Here is an 18,623-nt window from a genome sequence, read left to right on the forward strand (position 1 = left end):
TCTCCAAGTGCTCAGCTGGCACTGCTTACACTAACTAGTCCAGGCGGCAGCCCAACGCTTCTCTCTGCAGGGTCGTCCTGGCAACCAGCTGCTCAGCCAATCAGCATCTGCTACTACGATCCGCCCTCAGCATCTGGAGCCATGGCGGGTGAGTGCTGGCGACTCCAGCCAGAGTGCAGCCGCTCCAGGAGTATGCAGGGGCTTGCTATGTGTTTTGTTCCTTGCTTCAAAGAGGAAAAGCGAAGTGATTAGGGTCCTGGATGAGCCTTGACTAGTCTCTTGACTAGTCTCTGGAGAGGGAGCTTGTGTTCCTAGCCAGAGGCACCGATTATTTTGCAGCCCAGCCTCACCCGAAGGGGATTGTCAATTTCTGGAAGAAAACAGGAAAATGTGGAGAGAGGGGACGGGCTAGAGCTGGGAAGCGGTGTAACAGAACTGGGACCCAACTCCAGCCTGCCTGGCCCTAGCCAGTTTCCACTGTGAACTTGGTGGCGGAAATCTGATTTGCCATTTGGTCTGTTTTCGTGACTGTCTCCCCACCCATCATCCCAAGGGTAAGTGTGTGAGGGCATCCTTGGAGGTCACCAGCACACCTGTCTGGTACCTAACTGGCATCTACTGCTTCCCTGAGCAACTAGCGTCCAGTGCTAAGTGCTTGCCCACAGGGGCTGGCCCTGAGTTTGGGCAGCACTAAGGTTTAGGCAGCATTTCCACAGCTGGTGCAGGATTCTACCTGTTTGTATGTAGTTCTTTTCCTTCTAAAACTACTGCAGCCTCCACAAATGCACTCAGGACTTTACTTTGCTAGACATATGCTGGGGATGAGGCCGATGCTTCTAGGAACCTGGTAGAGAATGTCCACTAAGCTCGACCGTGGGTGGCTGGGAGAGACACCAGGGATGAGTTTTCAACAGTTGGTAAGGCTACGTCTGCTATTTTCCCTGTGAGTACTGGGCTCCATTTATCTCTGAGGGATAAACGTTCAAGTGCCCTCCATTAGAACCACAGACATCAAAGTGCCATGCTTGCTATCTTATACCCCCATGCCTGTGGTTCAGTTTAATGTTTGTTCATTTTTGACTCAGTTTGGTCTAGGCTCACCTTGAACTCCTGATCCTCTGGCCTCTTTCCCCAGTGCTGGTATTATAGGTGCACGCCACTATACCCAGGTGCTCTGGTTTGTGTCAAGTTGACAAAGACTAACCAGCACACGTGGTTTTTAAAATATGAATTATCCTAGCAATGGTGGTACAGGCCTTTAATCCCAGCACTTGGGAGGCAGAGGCAGGCAGATCCCTGTGAGTCAAAGAACAGCCTGGTCTACAGAGTTCCAGGACAGCCAAAGTTACACAGAGCAACCCAGTTTCAAAAAAAAAAAATCCTGGAATGTTCAATTTGATACTTTTAAACCTGCTGACCAGGGGTAACTGAAACCATGGCAAGTAAAACTACAGATGGGGGGGCGCTATTACATTTAATTCTGTAACAACCCCCTGCAGTGCTGGCACCTTGTCCAGTTAGAGCTAGAGTATTTTCTAGGCATAGAAAGATGGCTCCATGGTTAGGAATACTTGCCGCTCTCGCAGAGGACACACTTTTGAGTCCAGAACCTGTGTTTGGCTGCTCGAGAGTCTAGAAACTGATGAGTGCTGCAATCAGTTTGGTTATCAGGTATGGTTAAGGGGCAGGGTTTGTTTTTTGTTTTTTAATTATTGTAGATATGAGAGAACAGCCAGAGGCATCTGAAACAGTCCAGAGCAGAGAGAGAAAGAAGTAGATGGAGCATGGTCAGGACTGTCTGTGAGAGCAGGGAGAACAGCCAGGGGTAGAAACAGAGAGAACACAGTGAGAAACAGAAGCGGGAAGAGTGAGGCGAGCAGGGTTGTAAAGGGTGGGGCAGGGCGGGGTGGAGAGTGTGGGGGGAGTGGGTATGTGTGTGTGTGAGTGGGTATGTGTGTGGGGGGGCCCGAGTGAGCCGGACTGAGTTTAGGGTAGGGGAGGAGGTGAGAAGGGCTAGGGTGGACTTTGACATGTTCAACAGGGAGGGACTTGTGATACCTAGAGGCCAAGCATGTGGTTATGTGCCACACATAAGCTGGTAGGTGCCACAGGAAGCCACATGTCCCTTCTGCCAGAGGTAAGGGAAATGACTCCTTTCGGCAGATGGGAACCACTTCCACAAGAGTCCGAGGAATGCTGACTTTTATCTAGCCACCAGAAACCCTCCTATAGCTCATGCCTGGATATTTGACTGCTTTTGGAGTTTGGGGAATGAGAGTTTCCTTTGGACCTGACAACAATTACCTGTAACTCCAGCTCCAGGGGAGCAGATGTCTTCTTATACTCCTGCGTGCACAGCACAAGTGGACACATACACTCGTGATTTAAAATAAAGTACATCTTTTAAAAAATAATTTCAGCTGGGAGGTGTTGGTGGTGGCAGAGGCCTTAACCCCAGCACTTGGGAGGCAGGCAGATCTCAGAGTTCAAGGCCAGCCTGGTTTATAAATTGAGTTCAAGGCCAGCTAGGGCTACACAGATAAGCCTTGTCTTGAAAAGCAAAAGACAAGACAAACAAAACAAACACAAAATAACAAAAACAAAACAACAACAACAAAAACAATTAAAATAAAAGTAACAGCCAGGCAGTGGTAGCACATGCACTACCTGGGAGGCAGAGGCAGGCACATCTCTGAGTTTGAGGTCAGACTGGTTGACAGATCGAGTTCCAGGACAGCCAGTACTACACAGAGAAACCCTGTCTCAAAATACATACCTACATATTTTTCTATTTTCTAGTCTTACAACTGGGCATGACAGTGCACACCCATAATCCCCAGCGTTTATGAGGGACAGGTAGGAGAATTTGAAATTCAAAGACATCTTCAGCTACATATTGAGTTCAACACTCATCTAAAAAAAAGTATATCATCTTACAGAACATGGTGTATTTATGTGTACATATAAAATGAGGGCTATTGAGAATGGGGACATTTGAATATTTTGAAAGAGGATCTTATACTACAGTCGAGGCTGTCCTAGAACTCACGGTGGTCCTCCTGCCTCAGTTTCCCAGGTGCTGGCATTTCAGAAATGGGCCATAAACTAGTTTTATGTGTGCTCAGTCTTGAGATTGACTGGAATGTTCAGGACATTTATTTTCCACTAACAGTAGGTTGCAGGGAACTCAGCAGCATGGCTCTCCTGTGTTTCAAGTGGCTTGCTGTAGTCTTCTTGCCAGACAGATCTTATGGGTGGTAAATCTTTTACTGCTACAATATCACCATTAAAATCCTTTTTTAGGGTGAGGCAGGAGGAATCCCACAAGTTTGAGTCCAGCCTGGGTTGCATAGTGAATTCCAGGTAAGGCTGGAGCAGAGCCTGAGACTCAGAAAGAAGGAGATACAGGGCTTGGTGGAGAGAGCCTTTAACCCTAGCTTTTGGAAGGCAGAAGCAGGGGATGATCTCTGTGAGTTCAAGGCCAGCCAGGTCTCTGTAGTGAGATCCTGTCTCAAAAACAAACGAAAACTCTAATAAAACAAAACAAAGGCTCCTAGCTCTCTGCAAGAATATTATTTTGTTCTGGTTCCCCTGGTCACTCAGGTCTCTCAAGCTGGCATCAGTGTAGCTGTGACGTGCAGTGCAGAGGGCTAGGAAGTACACTAGCTTTTAGAAGGTCAGGATGCTGGAAGCAAGAGCAGGATGAGCACCGGAGCAACAGAGGCCCATTTCTAGGCAGGCACAGTCCAACAGTCCACAATATAGTCTCCAGACAACAGCTACCAAAAGTTAGAGTCAGGGTTGGCAAGATGGCTCATTGGATAAGGGTACCAGCCACCAGGCTTGACGACCTGAATTTCAACTCTGGGACCCATATGAAAGAAAACCATCTCCTACAAGTTCTGCCAACATATTCCCCCCCACACACCTCTCTCTGTGTCTCTCTCAATGGACACATAAATAATGTAACTTAAAAGCACTTGGGAGTTAGAGGCAAATGGATCTTTATGAGTTTGGGGCCAGCCTGGTCTATATGACAAGCTTCAGGGCAGCCAAGTGAGAGCTTGTTTCCAAAACAACACAACAAAACAGACAAATATAGGCCTGGAGAAGTGGCTCATTAGTTATGCGCACTGACTGCTCTTGCAGAGGATATGGGCTGGATCTCAGCACCCACGTAGGAGCTCATAACTGTAGCTGCAGTTCCTCTGAGGGGTCCGGGCACACGCATGCTACACGTGCAAACAAAACACCCATACCTCTAAAATCAATAGATTAAAAAATTAAATGTGGCTTTAAAATTAATTTGTTTTTCCCATGTGTCAGAGTCTCTCTATGTAGCTCTGGCTGTCCTGGAACTATGTCAGCCAGGATGTCCTTGAACTCACAGAGCTCTGTCTCTGCCTCCCAAGTGCTGGGATTGAAGGCTTTACCACCACACCTAGCCAAACATTACTTTTTATGAAGTTTTTACTCCACAGTCCTGAGCCCCTGTGATAGCTAACAGATGCCCAGTTATCAATGTAGCACGGATGAAAGGCTGGTTTCGGATGACGGGAGCATTTCAGGAGGTTAATGGAGTGCAAATCAAGCGCAGGTGCCGGGGGAGCAGCAAGAGTCTCCGGGGTTCGGGGTTCATGGAGTAATGAACCCATCTGTTTCTTGGTGGTGCACCAGCAGGAACAAGAGGCACTGGCAAAAATGGTGCTGTGGCTGCAGGCTGGCTCAGTTCTAGAGGGTGTGAGGCTACAGGTTCGATCCTTAGGACCTGACAGGAAGTAGAGGCTGAGCCCTTAGATCTGTGCTCCAGGGAGAGGTCAGGCAAAGCAGAAGCTGAACAAGTGGTGCTGCCCGTAATTCCTACCGCTTCAGAAGCCAGCTGCACAACAAACATTTAGGTCTTTAATTACCCTGGAAGTTATTTCTGACTGTGGAGTAACTCAAACAAAAACTCAGGGCTGGAGAGATGATTTGGTTAAGAGCATTGGGCACCCATCTAACAAGCTGGGTACCCCACAAATACCTGTAACTCCAGTTCCCAGAAACCCAGCACCACTGGTTTGGGACTAAGTGTTCAATCCTCGAGCCTGTAGTGGCTTTTGGGGGGGGGTTGAGACAGGGTTTCTCTGTGGCTTTGGAGGCTGTCCTGGAACTAGCACTTATAGACCAAGCTGGTCTCGAACTCACAGAGATCTGCCTGCCTCTGCCTCCCAAGTGCTGGGGCTAAAGGTGTGCGCCACCACCGCCTGGTTCTGTAGTGGCTTTTTATTTTTAAAAGACAGAGTCAATCTTGGCTTTCAGGTTGTCCCGAACCTATTATCCTCCTGCTCCTGCCTCTCAAGTGCTGGGATTACAGACATGAACTATTAAACTTAGTTGGGGAGGGGGGCATTTCATCTTCAAACCGTAACAAATTGAAGACAGAACCAAAGCATATGAAACTCATATCCAATTCAGTCACATGTCTATCCGCATTCACTGATGGCTGCAGTGGACACAATGCTATAATCTCAATGGCACAATGAAGTGCTTGTCTTGCAAGCATGGGGACCTGAGTTCAGATCCCTACAACCTGTGTTTTAAAAAGGCCAGGTGTAAGAGTACGTACTTATACTCACAGGAAAGTTCCCGGGGCTTGCTGTCAGCCAACCTGGCCTACTTGGTAACTTTCAGGTTAGCGAGAGACCATGTCTCAATCAGGGTAGAAGTTGCCTGAGGGATGACACCCAAAGTTGTCCTCTAGCCTCTACATGTACATACACACATGTGTAATCACACATATGAATAAACACACAGACACACACACACACACACACACTGGAATTTGACCACTGTGGTGAGATAGATGTAAGAACTTAATGGGGCATTAAAGAGGTGATTGGGGAAGACATGGAGGTCTCAGAATTTGGGAGTTAGAAGTAGATGGACCAGGGGTTCAAGGCCATCCTATGCTACATAGTTCATCTGAAGCTAGCGTGGGCTACATGAGGCCCTCTCTCACAGTATTGAGAGGTGATTGGGTCACAATGGCCCTCAGAAATGATCTAAGCCATTGCCACATCTGTGGATTAGTATGTGGAGAGATTGTTTTAGAGTAGGGGGTGTTGTAAGAAGCAGTGTGGCTCTGTCTGGAATCTGTCCTTCTTGCTCTGCATTACCCAGCACTGTTGTAGGACTCTGCAGAGTTTCCCACCATTGAAAAGGACCTCAGCAAGTGCAGTCTCCTCCCACCCTCTAGTGCTATGAACCAAATATATCTTCACATGTAATATATTATAAAACCATCTAGTCTGTGACACTGAGTTATAGCAACAGTTAGTGTGGGTGGTTGAATAAGAATGGCCCCTATATAGGCTCATACATTGGAATGCTTAGTCACCAGAGAGTGGCACCATTTGAAAGGATTAGAAGAATCAGGAGGCGTGGCCTTGTTGCAGGAAGTTTGTCACTGAGGGATGGGCTTTGCCAGGCCCTGTGTTGCCCTTTCTTCCTGTGGATCAGGATGTAGCTCTCAGCTACTGCTCCAGTGTCATGAGTGCCACCACGCCCCTGCTGTAATGATAATGGACTAACCTATTGAAACTGTAAGCCAGACCACAGTTAAATGCTTTCTTTTATAAAATTGTCTTAGACATGATGTCTCTTCGCAGCAATAGAATGGTAAGAAGGTAAATGAGCTAAGACAGCTGCCAGTTATCACTTCTTCCCTTACAATCCTTGGCTTCCCAGCTCCTGAAGCTTTGCTGGTTGGTATAGATGGAAAAGCTAAAATCAGAAACGCTCTGTCTAAAATCTAAAGTGTTTTCAATGGTATTAAAGATGCTAGGCAAATACCACAACTGGCTTTTATTTATTTATTGGAAACTTTTTTGGGTGTTGACATGATGTTCAAAATATTTTGGATTTTGGAGCCCTCTGGCCTTCAGATTTTAAAAAATGAATAAATTACATTTATGGTGTGTGTGTGTGTGTGTGTGTGTGTGTGTGTGTGTGTATAGTCAGAACAACCTCAGAGCCGGTTCCCTCCTTCCTCCACGTGGGTCCTGGGGATTGGCCTTAGGTCATCAGACTTGGCAGCAAGCCATCTCACCAGCCTGAACTTCAGATTTTCAGATTAGAGCTATTTAATTAATAATCTTAGCCACTATTCCCCAGTCTGAAAAACTACAGTGAAAACATGTCTGGCCCCAAGCATTTTAGAAGAGAGACTCATTTGACCTGTTTGGATTTTCCTCCCACGTCTCACCTTATTGTATCTAAACAGTAAGAAGAGCCCTGATTCTGTTGGCTCATTCAGAGAGGACGTCATTCAACTACGCCATGAAGGAGGCTGCTGTAGAGGCTCTGAAGAAGAAAGGATGGGAGGTGGATGAATCTGACCTCTATGCTATGAACTTTAACCCCGTCATTTCCAGAAAGGATATCACAGGTAAGAATTGTCTCTCTCCACTGACAGTGGACCCTGTGGCCCAGCCTCAGCCCCTCTTTCCTCCCAACAGGTAAGCTGAAGGACTCAGAGAACTTTCAGTACACTTTAGAGTCGACGCTAGCGTATAAGGAAGGCCGCCTGAGCCCAGATATCGTGGCTGAACAGAAAAAGCTGGAAGCTGCAGACCTGGTGATATTTCAGGTATGGCCTGGACAGAAATCATAAGCGATGTCTGGGGTGTTTGTCCTTATTGCCCTAGATCTGATGTTTTCTGCATTCTTTATGAATAGATAATGTCAGTCAGGGGTTGCATTATATAGGTTCACAAATAATGTGCAGCTGAACTGCCTGCATTTTATGTATTTATTTAAATTACACGCCCGCGCATGTGTGTGTGTGTGTGTGTGTGTGTAGGTTGAAAGATGGAAAACCAGCCAACTCTTTGGAGACAGGTCTTTCATTGCCCTGAAGCTCAGCGATGCAGCTAGGCTGGCTGGCGAGAGGGCCCCAGGAACCCACCTGTCTGTACCTCCTCTGTTACTGGGATTAGAAGCATGTAATAGGCTGCACCCAGCTTTTCACATGGGTGCTTGGGAATTGAACTCAGGCACTCATTCTCGTGAAACCAGCTCCTTAGCGACTGAGGCATGTCTCTAAGCCCTGCAAATTCTTTGTACTGGTTTTCTTCCTGGATGTGTTCATGAGCTTTGAACCATGTTTTGAGGAGAGTAAAGATTGGAGCAGGCCCTTCTCTGCTTTTATTGCAACCAGAGAGCAGATAAGATACAATCTTGAGGTGCTGGGGATGAACGCCAGGACCTCATGCCTGTTTGCTAGGCAAGGGTTCTGCCCAGATGAGACTTAGTTACAGTGGCCAGTGTGCATTTTGAGTGGCTTTGTTTATTCTAGATGACAGGGCTGTAGATCTGTGTGCACCAGGGAGGCATGGCGTCTTGGGAGGATGCCTGCTAACACAAGCTCTTGGGAACATATTCAGTCATTGCTCACAGAGGCAAACTCGGCCGCAGCCCTTGCTACTCGGACTTTGCCACCAGATGGATTTCATGGAAATAGATTTAATTTGCATGTGACTTTATTCACACCCAGCCAATTGTAGTTTTTAGGAGGAAGAGAGAGAGAGAGAGAGAGAGAGAGAGAGAGAGAGAGAGAGAGAGAGAGAGAGAGAGAGAGAGAGAGAGGGAGAGATGATCGAGGATAGAATTTTCTCTTTTCTTATTGAGTTAGGTACTACCATATATTATTCTTTAGTTTTTTGTTTGTTTTGAGACAGGGTCTCTGTGTAGCCCTGGCTCTTGGGATCATTATGTTGAACGCGCTGTCGTGAAACTCACAGAGCTGGGTTTAAAGGTGTGTTCAACAATGTCAGGAAAATATATATTTTAAACTATGTAGGCTGTGAGTGGGTATGTGTATGTAGGTGTAGGTGCCTGTGGAGACTAGAAGTGAATGTTGGGGTCCCATGGAACTAGATTTCTGAACCACTTAACCTGAGTGCTGGGGCTGAACCTGGGTCACCTGGAAGAGACGTATGTGCTCTTAGCCTGTATGCCATCTCTCTAGCCCCGAGTTTCTTTTATTTTGATGTTTTCTTTTCTTTTCTTTTTTTTTTTTTGAGACTGAGTCTCTCTATATAGTTGTAGCTGACCTGAAACTTGATATGTCAACTAGGCTGGCCTCAAACTCACAGAGATCAACCTGCTTCTGCCTCCTGAGCGCTAGGACTGTTTTTGAGATAGAGTCTCACTATGCTGCCTGGGATAGCCTTGAACTCACACTCTTTCAGCCTCAGCTCCATGAGTTGCTGGGATTGTATGTGCTTGCCACCATGCCCTGTTATATTTCTTCTTTTCTTGCTTTTCTGAGATGGTCTTGGTATGTAGCCCATCCTGGCCCTAAATCCTTAATATCTTACCTTAGCCTCCTGAGTTTTCAGATAATGGATGCTCGATACCACATGCAGTGTGTGTGTGTGTGTGTGTGTGTGTGTGTGTGTGTGTGTGTGTGTGTGTGTATGCTACCCGAACTGGCCTTGATCTCTTGGCATTCAGCAATCCTGCAGCCCCAGCCTTACCAAGTTGTTCATACTAAGGGACCAAGGCACGTCCCCTGGTTACTCCCATTTTGCTAAATGTGTCAACTGTTCTTGAGGGAATGACAAGGGCAAAGGTGCCCATGGTGACACTGTGGACAGTTGCCCAGATCCTGAGTGCTTCCTGGCCACACAGGGGAAGGATGGGCAGGGGAGTACTCTGAGCTGACCCACTGGGCTGTCTTCTGTCCCACAGTTCCCACTGCATTGGTTTGGAGTGCCCGCCATTCTGAAAGGTTGGTTTGAGCGAGTACTTGTTGCAGAATTTGCCTACACATATGCCACCATGTACGACAAGGGCCCTTTCAAGGTAGGTGAACCACTGGGCATTTCCTGGTAGATTCTGCCCTGAGTGCACAGTTGGACTCTAAGAACAGGGAGGGATGCATTGGACAGCAAATGTATGATGTTTTGAATTTGCTTGATTTTTTTCATTCACTTATATGTTATTTTATGTATAAGGGTGTTATGCCTGTTTGTATGTCTGTGTACTACATGTGCGCAGTGCCCAAGGAGTCCAGAAAAGGACATCAGATCCCCATGTGGGTGCTGGGAATTGAAACTGGGTTGGAGAGAAGCAAGTGCTCTCAACCCTGCACCATCTCTTCAGTCCCCTATTTATTTATATGTGTGGGAGGGGCACACACGTGCCTCAATGTGTGTGTGGAGATCAGAGGACAACTTGCAGATTGGGGGATGAGACTCAGGCTGTCAGTCTTGGGGGCAGGCAGACACCTGTACCGGTTAAGCTGTCTCATCGGCCTTTGTTGTAGAGTATTCCAGAAAAAATGAAAAAGTGAGTGTTGAGGGGATTCATGAGTGCTGAAGAATAGATGAAACTAGACTTTAAGATGTTTGGTGGACACTTCGTTGAGCTATTCTCTTCATGTTTGAGATTTTCCACAGTAAAAATAAAACGAAAATTTTACTGACTTGGTGGTGGACACCTAAAATCCCATTTGGGAGGTAAAGGCAGGAAGATCCTCAGCCAAATAGAGAGTTTTAGGTCAGTCTGGGATACATGAGAATCTGCCTGGAAAAAAAAAACAAAAACAAATAAACAACAACAACAATAAAAAACCCTTTGTTGTTTGGAGGTCAAATTGTGGCAAGAAACACCTTGTGACTTTTTTTTTTTTTTTTTTTGGTTTTTCGAGACAGGGTTTCTCTGTGGCTTTGGAGGCTGTCCTGGAACTCGCTCTGTAGACCAGGCTGGCCTTGAATTCACAGAGATCCGCCTGCCTCTGCCTCCCGAGTGCTGGGATTAAAGGCGTGTGCCACCACCGCCCGGCGTGACTTTTTTTTTTAAAATCTAACTAGAAAAAAATTGACACAGGGTCTCACTTTGTAGATCAGGTTGGCCTGGAACTCACAGAGACCCAACTGCCTCCTGAGTGCTGGGATTAAAGGCGTGTGCCACCGTATCACATGTCCTAATGTTTTAAGTGAGCTGGTGACTTGTGCTGCAGTCATGGCTGTCCACAGCCACATGCTAGTCACAGCTGCAGTTGGGACATGTGCAGAGTCACTCTGAGGCCACAGAGGAGCTGAACAATAGGATGGATTCATTTGTCCCTCTCCCTGGGGCTGTTCATTAACTCCCGGGGACCCAGGAGACGAGGGGGTGACTCTTGTTTTCCCTTGCAGAATAAGAAGGCCTTGCTTTCCATCACCACTGGGGGCAGCGGCTCCATGTACTCTCTTCACGGTGTCCACGGAGACATGAACATCATCCTGTGGCCAATTCAGGTACCTCGTTGTCAGTGAACTTCCAGGGGAGTTTGTTAGCGGAGCATTCCTCAGAGTCCAAACCTCCAGACAGTAACCGAAAACTGACCCAAGGTGAGAGGAGGAAACCCTGGCAACGGCCCAGCAGCACCCGAGCTTCCTTCAGGCGCCTGTGACATAGATGATCCATCCAGCCTGCTGGGGTACAACATGGTCAAACAGCCTCCTAACCTGTTCTCATGTCCCCGCCTCCCGTCTTGGCTTGGCATGCTGGGATTGCAGATTCATGCCACTGCATTCACTTTTTCCCAAGCGTCAGGCATGCACGGCTGGTACCTTTACTCAATGAGCCATCTCCCCAGCCCTTTTATTTTATTTTTTTAAGGGGTGGTGGTAGCGGGATGTGGTGTGTCATGGGCTGGAGAGACGGCTCAGCAGTTAAGAACACTGGACTCAGGTTCAATTCCCAGTAGCCACATGTCCACTGTCAGGGGATCCAACACCCTCACAGACATACTTGCAGGCAAAACCCCAGTGCACATGAAATAAAAATAAGTTATTTTAAAAGGGGGCATCTCATTATGTGAGCCCATGGTGACTTGAATTTGTGGCAATTCTGCCTTAGCTTATTGGGTGCTGGGTTTAAGGCATGGACCAGCACATCTGGTTCCCCAGGGCAAGGTAAGAACTGTTTTCATTCAGCTTGCCTTAGAGGTGGGCTTTGGGGCGTTGGACCCTGAGGGAAAGGGATTGGAGAAGACAGTGAGTGAGGCGGGCCATGGAAGGATCATTTGTAAAGACGGGGCTCACATGCAGGGAGGCAGAAAAATGCACATCCACACACCCTGGCACAAGCCGGTGCCAAGGAGCAAGAGCTCTCCCCAATGTAATAGAACTTCCGACTCCTTTGGCAGAGGATCCGGGCTGGCATGGTTTCAAGATTTTATTCATTCAAAGGAAAGCTCACCAGAGAGGCTAAATGAGGTGACAGAAAGGGAGGGAGGCAGACAGTAAGAGAAGGAATTGTGACAACTCACCGGGGTACCTCAGGCCTCTGACTGGATTTTCTCTCACTGGCAAGCCCAGATCGCCTTGGAAAAGGATTTTAAAAATATAGCCGAGCGTTGGTGGCGCACGCCTTTAATCCCAGCACTCGTGAGGCAGAGGCAGGCGGATCTCTGTGAGTTCAAGGCCAGCCTGGTCTACAGAGCGAGTTCCAGGATAGTCAGGGCTACACTACTGTGTATTTAGAAACCCTGTTGCAAAAAGCGAAAATGATTTTTTAAATGTAATTTAATTTTTATTTTATGAGTTTCGCCTGCATGTATCTGTGTAGCATGTGTATGCAATGTCAGTGGAGGCCAAAAGAGGACATTGGAACTCTTGCAACAGGTGTTGCCACCATGTAGGTACTGGGAACCCAACCCAGGTCCTCAGCCAGCGCTCTTAACCAGGAAGCCCTCGCTCCAATACTGGCTCTGGTCTGCTTGTTGATTTATCCTGGAACTCATTCTGTAGATCAGGCTGGCCTAGAACTCACAGAGATACAACTGCCTCTGCCTCCCGAGTGCTGGGATTAATGGTGTGCGCCACCATAGTCCGGCATTTTTTTTTTAGATTTCTATTTATTGTTTTATTGCTCTGTGTGTGTGCTACATTTACGTAGGTGCCCATAGAGGTCAGAAAATGCCATGCAGTCTCTTAGAGCTGGAGTGACAGGTGGCTGTGAGTCTTTCCACATGGGTGCTGGGAACCAACCTTGGGTTCCCCGAAAGAGCAGCAAGTGCTCATGGTTAAGCCAGCTCTCCAGCCCCAAGATCGACTTCTGATGCTTATTTACAGTACAGCCTGCCTGCCTGCTCCTGCCACTTAGCTTTGTGTCCATTCTTTGTCTCTTTCAGAGTGGCATTCTGCATTTCTGTGGCTTCCAGGTCCTGGAACCACAGTTGGTGTACAGCATTGGCCACACCCCACCAGATGCCCGGACTCAGATCCTCGAAGGCTGGAAGAAGCGCCTGGAGACTGTCTGGGATGAGACGCCACTCTATTTTGTGCCAAGCAGCCTGTTTGACCTAAACTTCCAGGCAGGGTTCTTACTGAAAAAAGAGGTTCAAGAGGAGCAGAAAAAGAATAGATTTGGTCTTTCTGTGGGCCATCACTTGGGCAAGTCCATCCCAGCTGACAGCCAGATCAAAGCTAGAAAATAAGGGTTCCCCCCCAACTCATAGCTAAATCTAATTATTGTTTTTCCAGTTTGCCTGGCTTTCTTTTGTTTTTTTTTTTTCACCTTATTTCACAAGGATAGGAAAAGAAGTAGGCTCGCTTCATACATTTTTAGAAAGTTCTACCATCGAGTGTATGGTTATGACAGCAATATAACCAAAATCAGATTAGGTGGCACAGGTCACTTGGGATGTGAAGCAGGGGGGTGGGGTGGGGAGGAGGTATGGAAACTGGAAGATATTCCTTTAGGTCATCAACACAGCAATATACTCCCTTTCTTAGGGCTAGCCCTGGCTACCTGGCATCCAACTCTCCAGAGATTTCTTTTAATTACCTCTCTGTGGTTTAGGGCAGAGGGGAATTGCTCAGAGAAAACAATGGCTGAGGGACCAGCTTGATTTAGCAGTTAGCAAGCTCAAGCTTGTTTATGATACATCCTGGTTTCAATTACTGTGCAGTGGCTGGCATGCCTCCCAGGGGGATTATTCTCCACCTCTTCTCTGTCTTGTACACAGCACACACAGGTCCTGGGGAATGAATATTAAAAGAGGTCTTGGTCTCATTCTTCTCATTCATTTTTTTGCAGAAATAAATGAACACACCAGAGTATGGTGATGCACGCCTTTAAGTCCTCCAATACTTAGAAACAATACCCCCCTACTGAGCTGGGGAGTCAGCTCAGCATGTAAGAGCACCTGTTGCTCTTGCCCAGATCCTGGATTCAGCTTCCAGCCCAGACGCCTACACAGAAACTAATGGCTGTTTCTAACTCCAGTTCCAAAGTATCCAATGCCCTCTTCTGTCCTCTGCAGGCACCACAGGCACACAGTGCAAGCATACATGCAAGCAAAACATTCAATGACATTCCTTTTTTATTTTTAAAAGATGCTTTACTTTTAATTATGTGCACTTGTGTGTGTCTGCCTAAGGGCTGTAGACATGTGAATGCACGTGCCACAGAGGCCAGAAAAGGGCCTTGGGTCACCCAGAGCTGGAGGTATTGGTTGTGAGCCACTGGAAGTGGGTGCGGGGAACCAAACTCTGGTCTTTCGCAAGAGCAGAAAGTGCTCTTTAGGTACTAAACTATTTTTCCAGCCCTGATGATTACAGTCATTTTAAGAAAATACTTGGATTTCATGATTTGGGGGATAAAGTTGTAGGCCTTATTATTTATGGTCAATAATTTTAGCACTGTGTGTATGGTGTGTGCATGTGTTGTGGGGGTGGCTAAAGAGTAGTCTTCTCACAAGTGTGGAGCAAGGATTCCTCCCTTGAACTACATTCTCAGTTCCTCATTTGGTATAACAATTTTGGCGTAAAATTCATTTTTATTTAGGTGTGTATGTACACGTGAGTGTGGGTGCCTATGGAAGCTAGAGAATGGAGTCACAGCTCCTGGAGTTATGGGCTTCTGGTTGTAAGCCAACTGATGTAGGTGCCCAGAATTGAACTCCTTTTGGACCCTCTGCTAGAACAGCAAGGGCATTTAAATATTGAGCCATTTTCTACCTTCCCCCATTTAAATTCTTGAAACACGAGCTGTGTGTGTTGACGATGCTATGACTGTCATCTCAGCATTGAGGAGACTGAGGCAGGAGGGTCAGAATTTTAAGGTCATCCTGAGCTACATAGTGAGTTTGGGGCTATCTTGGGCAACATGAAGCCCTGTATCTAGAAACAAACAAATCTTTAGGTGCATTTCTTTCTGCTCCTGGCCCAAGTCAAGAGATTACAATAGTGCACCCTCTTGTGGTAAATGGCAAGAAAATATGCAAAGCTATGTGGTCAGCATCTGCAGACCTGATTTAGTGCTAAATGCTTTGGAATTCATTTCAACAAATAAACCCACTTCACTGATACCAGTGATACAGGCATCCAGGTTGATACACTCAGGGTTCTCTGGAGGAACAGAATTTAAAAAAAACCTAGATAGACAGAAAAAGGGGATTTATTAAAATGGTTTTTAGACTGTGGTCCAGCTAGTCCAACCATAGCAGTCTAACAACAGAAGGACCAAGAATCCAGTAGTTGCTCAGTCCACGAGGCTGGATGTCTCAGCTGGTCTTTATATGCCAGAGTCCCAAAGAAGTCAGCTCTAATGCCAGTGAAGAAATGAATTTGCTAGTGAGAAACTTAAGTAGGCTCTGGACCTGCAGCATCCCAAAATTTCCACAGTCATTGAAGTTTTAATCAGACAGCCTTGGCAGACACAACTTCTTCTGGGAATTCTTCACACTAGGGAAGCAAGAGAGCAGACTACCATCCTGAGAGCCAACTGAAGAACTTGTGCCATGGAGGAAGTCATTGGATGTGTCGAAAACTGTGGATAAGTCAAGATGAGGCCTGAGAACATACCACCAGGGTCCACCTTGTGGAAACCACTCCTCAGTGATCTGGACAGCGGCTATTTCAGTAGAGTGGGATGATACATGCTGGGTGTGGTCAAGGAGATGGGAAAGACTGTGAAAACACTACAGAAGAAAAGTGGTCCCAGAGAATTACTCACCCAATACTGAAACAGGCTATCTTCTGAACCAAACTATCACCATTTTCAGTTCTGCTGGTCCTGCTTGCAAAAGATACTCACAACAGGACTTGCTGACTATTTACCTCCTTTCATAGGAGGGCAGATGGGGGGACAGGGTGTCGTGGGACCCTCACCTGAGTATCTAGCCACTCCTCCCAGTTGTAAACAGTTCTAACTTAAATGCATGTGGTCTGAAGAGGGGCTACAGGATACAGATTCGGAAGAACATTCGTCTGTGCAGCCCCGGGGAAAGTCATCATTCCCACCAGGTGCAGACACTCCAGTGTGGCTACTTTAAAGTCTCTATGCCTCTACCCTTAACCACTCACCGCTGCTCTGTAAATATGCCTCATGAATTCACTGGTTTCCCTCAGTGAACGCTGGTGAAATCATACATGCTAGGACCTTAGGAGGAGGGGTGGATATTGTTGACATCACACCAAGGGAAGGGAAGTTTGTTATAGATTTCTAGGTGGGGGAAGGGAGAGCCATGGCATGAGTTAAGAATGGACGTCAGCCATGATCTGAACCGCATGGCAAATGGGAGGGGAACTTCAGAGACAGGGTAAGGAAGGCAGAATATTAGGGAAAGTATGTTAGGTCAGTAACCGTGAGAAAAGGGCAGAAGGACAGCAACAGAAAGTTACACCTGAGTGTTACACAAGGCTGTGCTGGCTAATTCTCATGTCATGTTACCACAGGCCAGAATCATTTTGGAAAAGGGAGCCTCAACTGAGAAAAATCCCACCAGACCGGTCAGGTGGGAAGCCTAGTGCATTTTCTTGGTTAATGACTGATGTGGTGGACCTAGGCCACTATGGGTGGGGCCACCTCATGTTGGATGGTTCTGGGTTCTGTAGGAAAGCAGTCTGAGCAAGCCATGAGGAGCAAGCCAGTAGGCAGCACCTCTCCATAGCCTCTGATCAGTTCCTACCTCCAGGTTCCTGTACCGTCTGAGTTTCTGCCCTGACTTCTGGAACTGTGGGCAAAATAAACTCTTTTCTCACCAAGTTACTTTTGGTCTGGTGCTTAATGACAATAGAAACTCTCACACACACTGTGTGAACTAAACAGAAGCTGGGGATTAAAGGCATGCGCCACCACCGCCGGGCTAGGACTAGTAATGTTAATACTGTGTATTTACTGTGAACCAGGAACTAAGTTAACTAATTTATTTTAACTGGCTTAACTCTGGTGGTAGACCTAAAGTTTACAGAGAAACAAGTTGGTGGATGGTTGATCAGCAAAGTGTCGGAGTCAAAGCTCCACACAGGACCAAACATTTTTTACACTTGTATTTGTGCATTCATGTCATGGTAAACTTGTGGAGGTCAGAGGACAACTTTAAGGAGTTGGTTCTCAACTCTTTTCCTGGGTTCCAGGGATTGAACTCACTTTGTCAGGCTTATAAGACAATATTTTTGAAAGACTAATTTTATTTAATTATATGTATGTGTGCATGTGTATACGTGTACTCATGGATGTGCCTTCAGAGGCCAGAAGAGGATGTCTGATCCCATGGAGCTAAAGTCACTGAGGTGCTTGATATGAGTGAGTGCTGGGAACCAAATTTAGGTACCTCTGCAAAGCAGCAGCAGATGCTCTTAACTGCTGAGTCATCTTTCCAACCACCTTTCCTTTTCCTTTTTTTTTTTTTTTTTTTTTTCCGTGACAGGGTTTCCCTGTGTAGCTTTGTAGACCAGGCTGGCCTTGCACTCACAAGAGATCCACCTGCCTCTGCCTCTGCCCAGCCCCCTTTTCATTTTCATTATTATACCTTTCCAGTGCTGTTTAAGCTATAATGCCAAACATTAGCATTCTCTGGTTTTCTGTGCATGTGTAAGTGCAGCTATTGTGTGTGGATGGCAGAGGTTGACTTCAGGTGTCTGTTTTGATTGCTCAGTTCCTTAGTTCCTCAGGTTCTCCACTGAACCTGGAGCTCAGTGATTCAGCTCGGCTGGTTGGTGAATGAGCCCTAGGGATGCATCTAGAGCCCTGTCTCTCCACATGTGGCTTTTTTCTGGGGTGGTAGGATCAACTTAGTTCCTCATCAGTTGGCATACATTGTACTGGCTTGCATTGAAATCACAGAGATCTATCTGCCTGCTTCTGCTTCCACTGTGCTGGGGGATTAAAGATGTGTACTACCATGTCCTGCAGAGGCAGTCTCGGGTTGTTCTTTATATACTATGTTCATGATATCCTTGTATCACCTAAATTAGGAATTTATCATTTTTCGCTGACTCACCCTTTGCCACATCATATTGCTAGTTGACAGTATTTTTTTTTTGAGATGCTGTGAAATGAAACCAGGGAATTATACATGTTAAGTGAGTACTCTTATCCTAAGTTACATGCTGAGTCCCCCTCACACATGAACCCTTAGATATGTGCATATCTCATGGAAGATTATTGAGATCTACTCAGCACACTCTGATAAACGCCAGTTCATACAATTAGAAGCAATTAGCAGAATAGAGATGGCCTCTGGGTGAGGAGCTGAAGGAGGGGACACTGGTTTTCACTGAGAGCCCCTTTGTGTGTATCTACGTATGTATTCAATATAAGCAACAAAAGAGAAATCTGGCCACATAACATACTGAGCA

General features: G+C 46.6%; 1 protein-coding gene across 1 annotated transcript; it reads left to right on the top strand.

Annotated features, from left to right (window-relative positions):
- Nqo1 (NAD(P)H quinone dehydrogenase 1) lies at window positions 1-14,052 on the top strand. Its single transcript, XM_005071835.4, has 6 exons — window positions 1-148; window positions 7,265-7,429; window positions 7,500-7,630; window positions 9,736-9,849; window positions 11,187-11,288; window positions 13,169-14,052. Exons 1-6 carry the CDS (start codon window positions 142-144, stop codon window positions 13,472-13,474), a joined length of 825 nt encoding a protein of 274 aa, XP_005071892.1. The 5' UTR covers window positions 1-141; the 3' UTR covers window positions 13,475-14,052.
- Window positions 14,053-18,623: the final 4,571 nt, after the last annotated feature.

This window comes from Mesocricetus auratus, unplaced genomic scaffold (assembly GCF_017639785.1).
Source record: "Mesocricetus auratus isolate SY011 unplaced genomic scaffold, BCM_Maur_2.0 Super-Scaffold_100062, whole genome shotgun sequence".
In the NCBI taxonomy this organism is placed as follows: domain Eukaryota; kingdom Metazoa; phylum Chordata; class Mammalia; order Rodentia; family Cricetidae; genus Mesocricetus; species Mesocricetus auratus.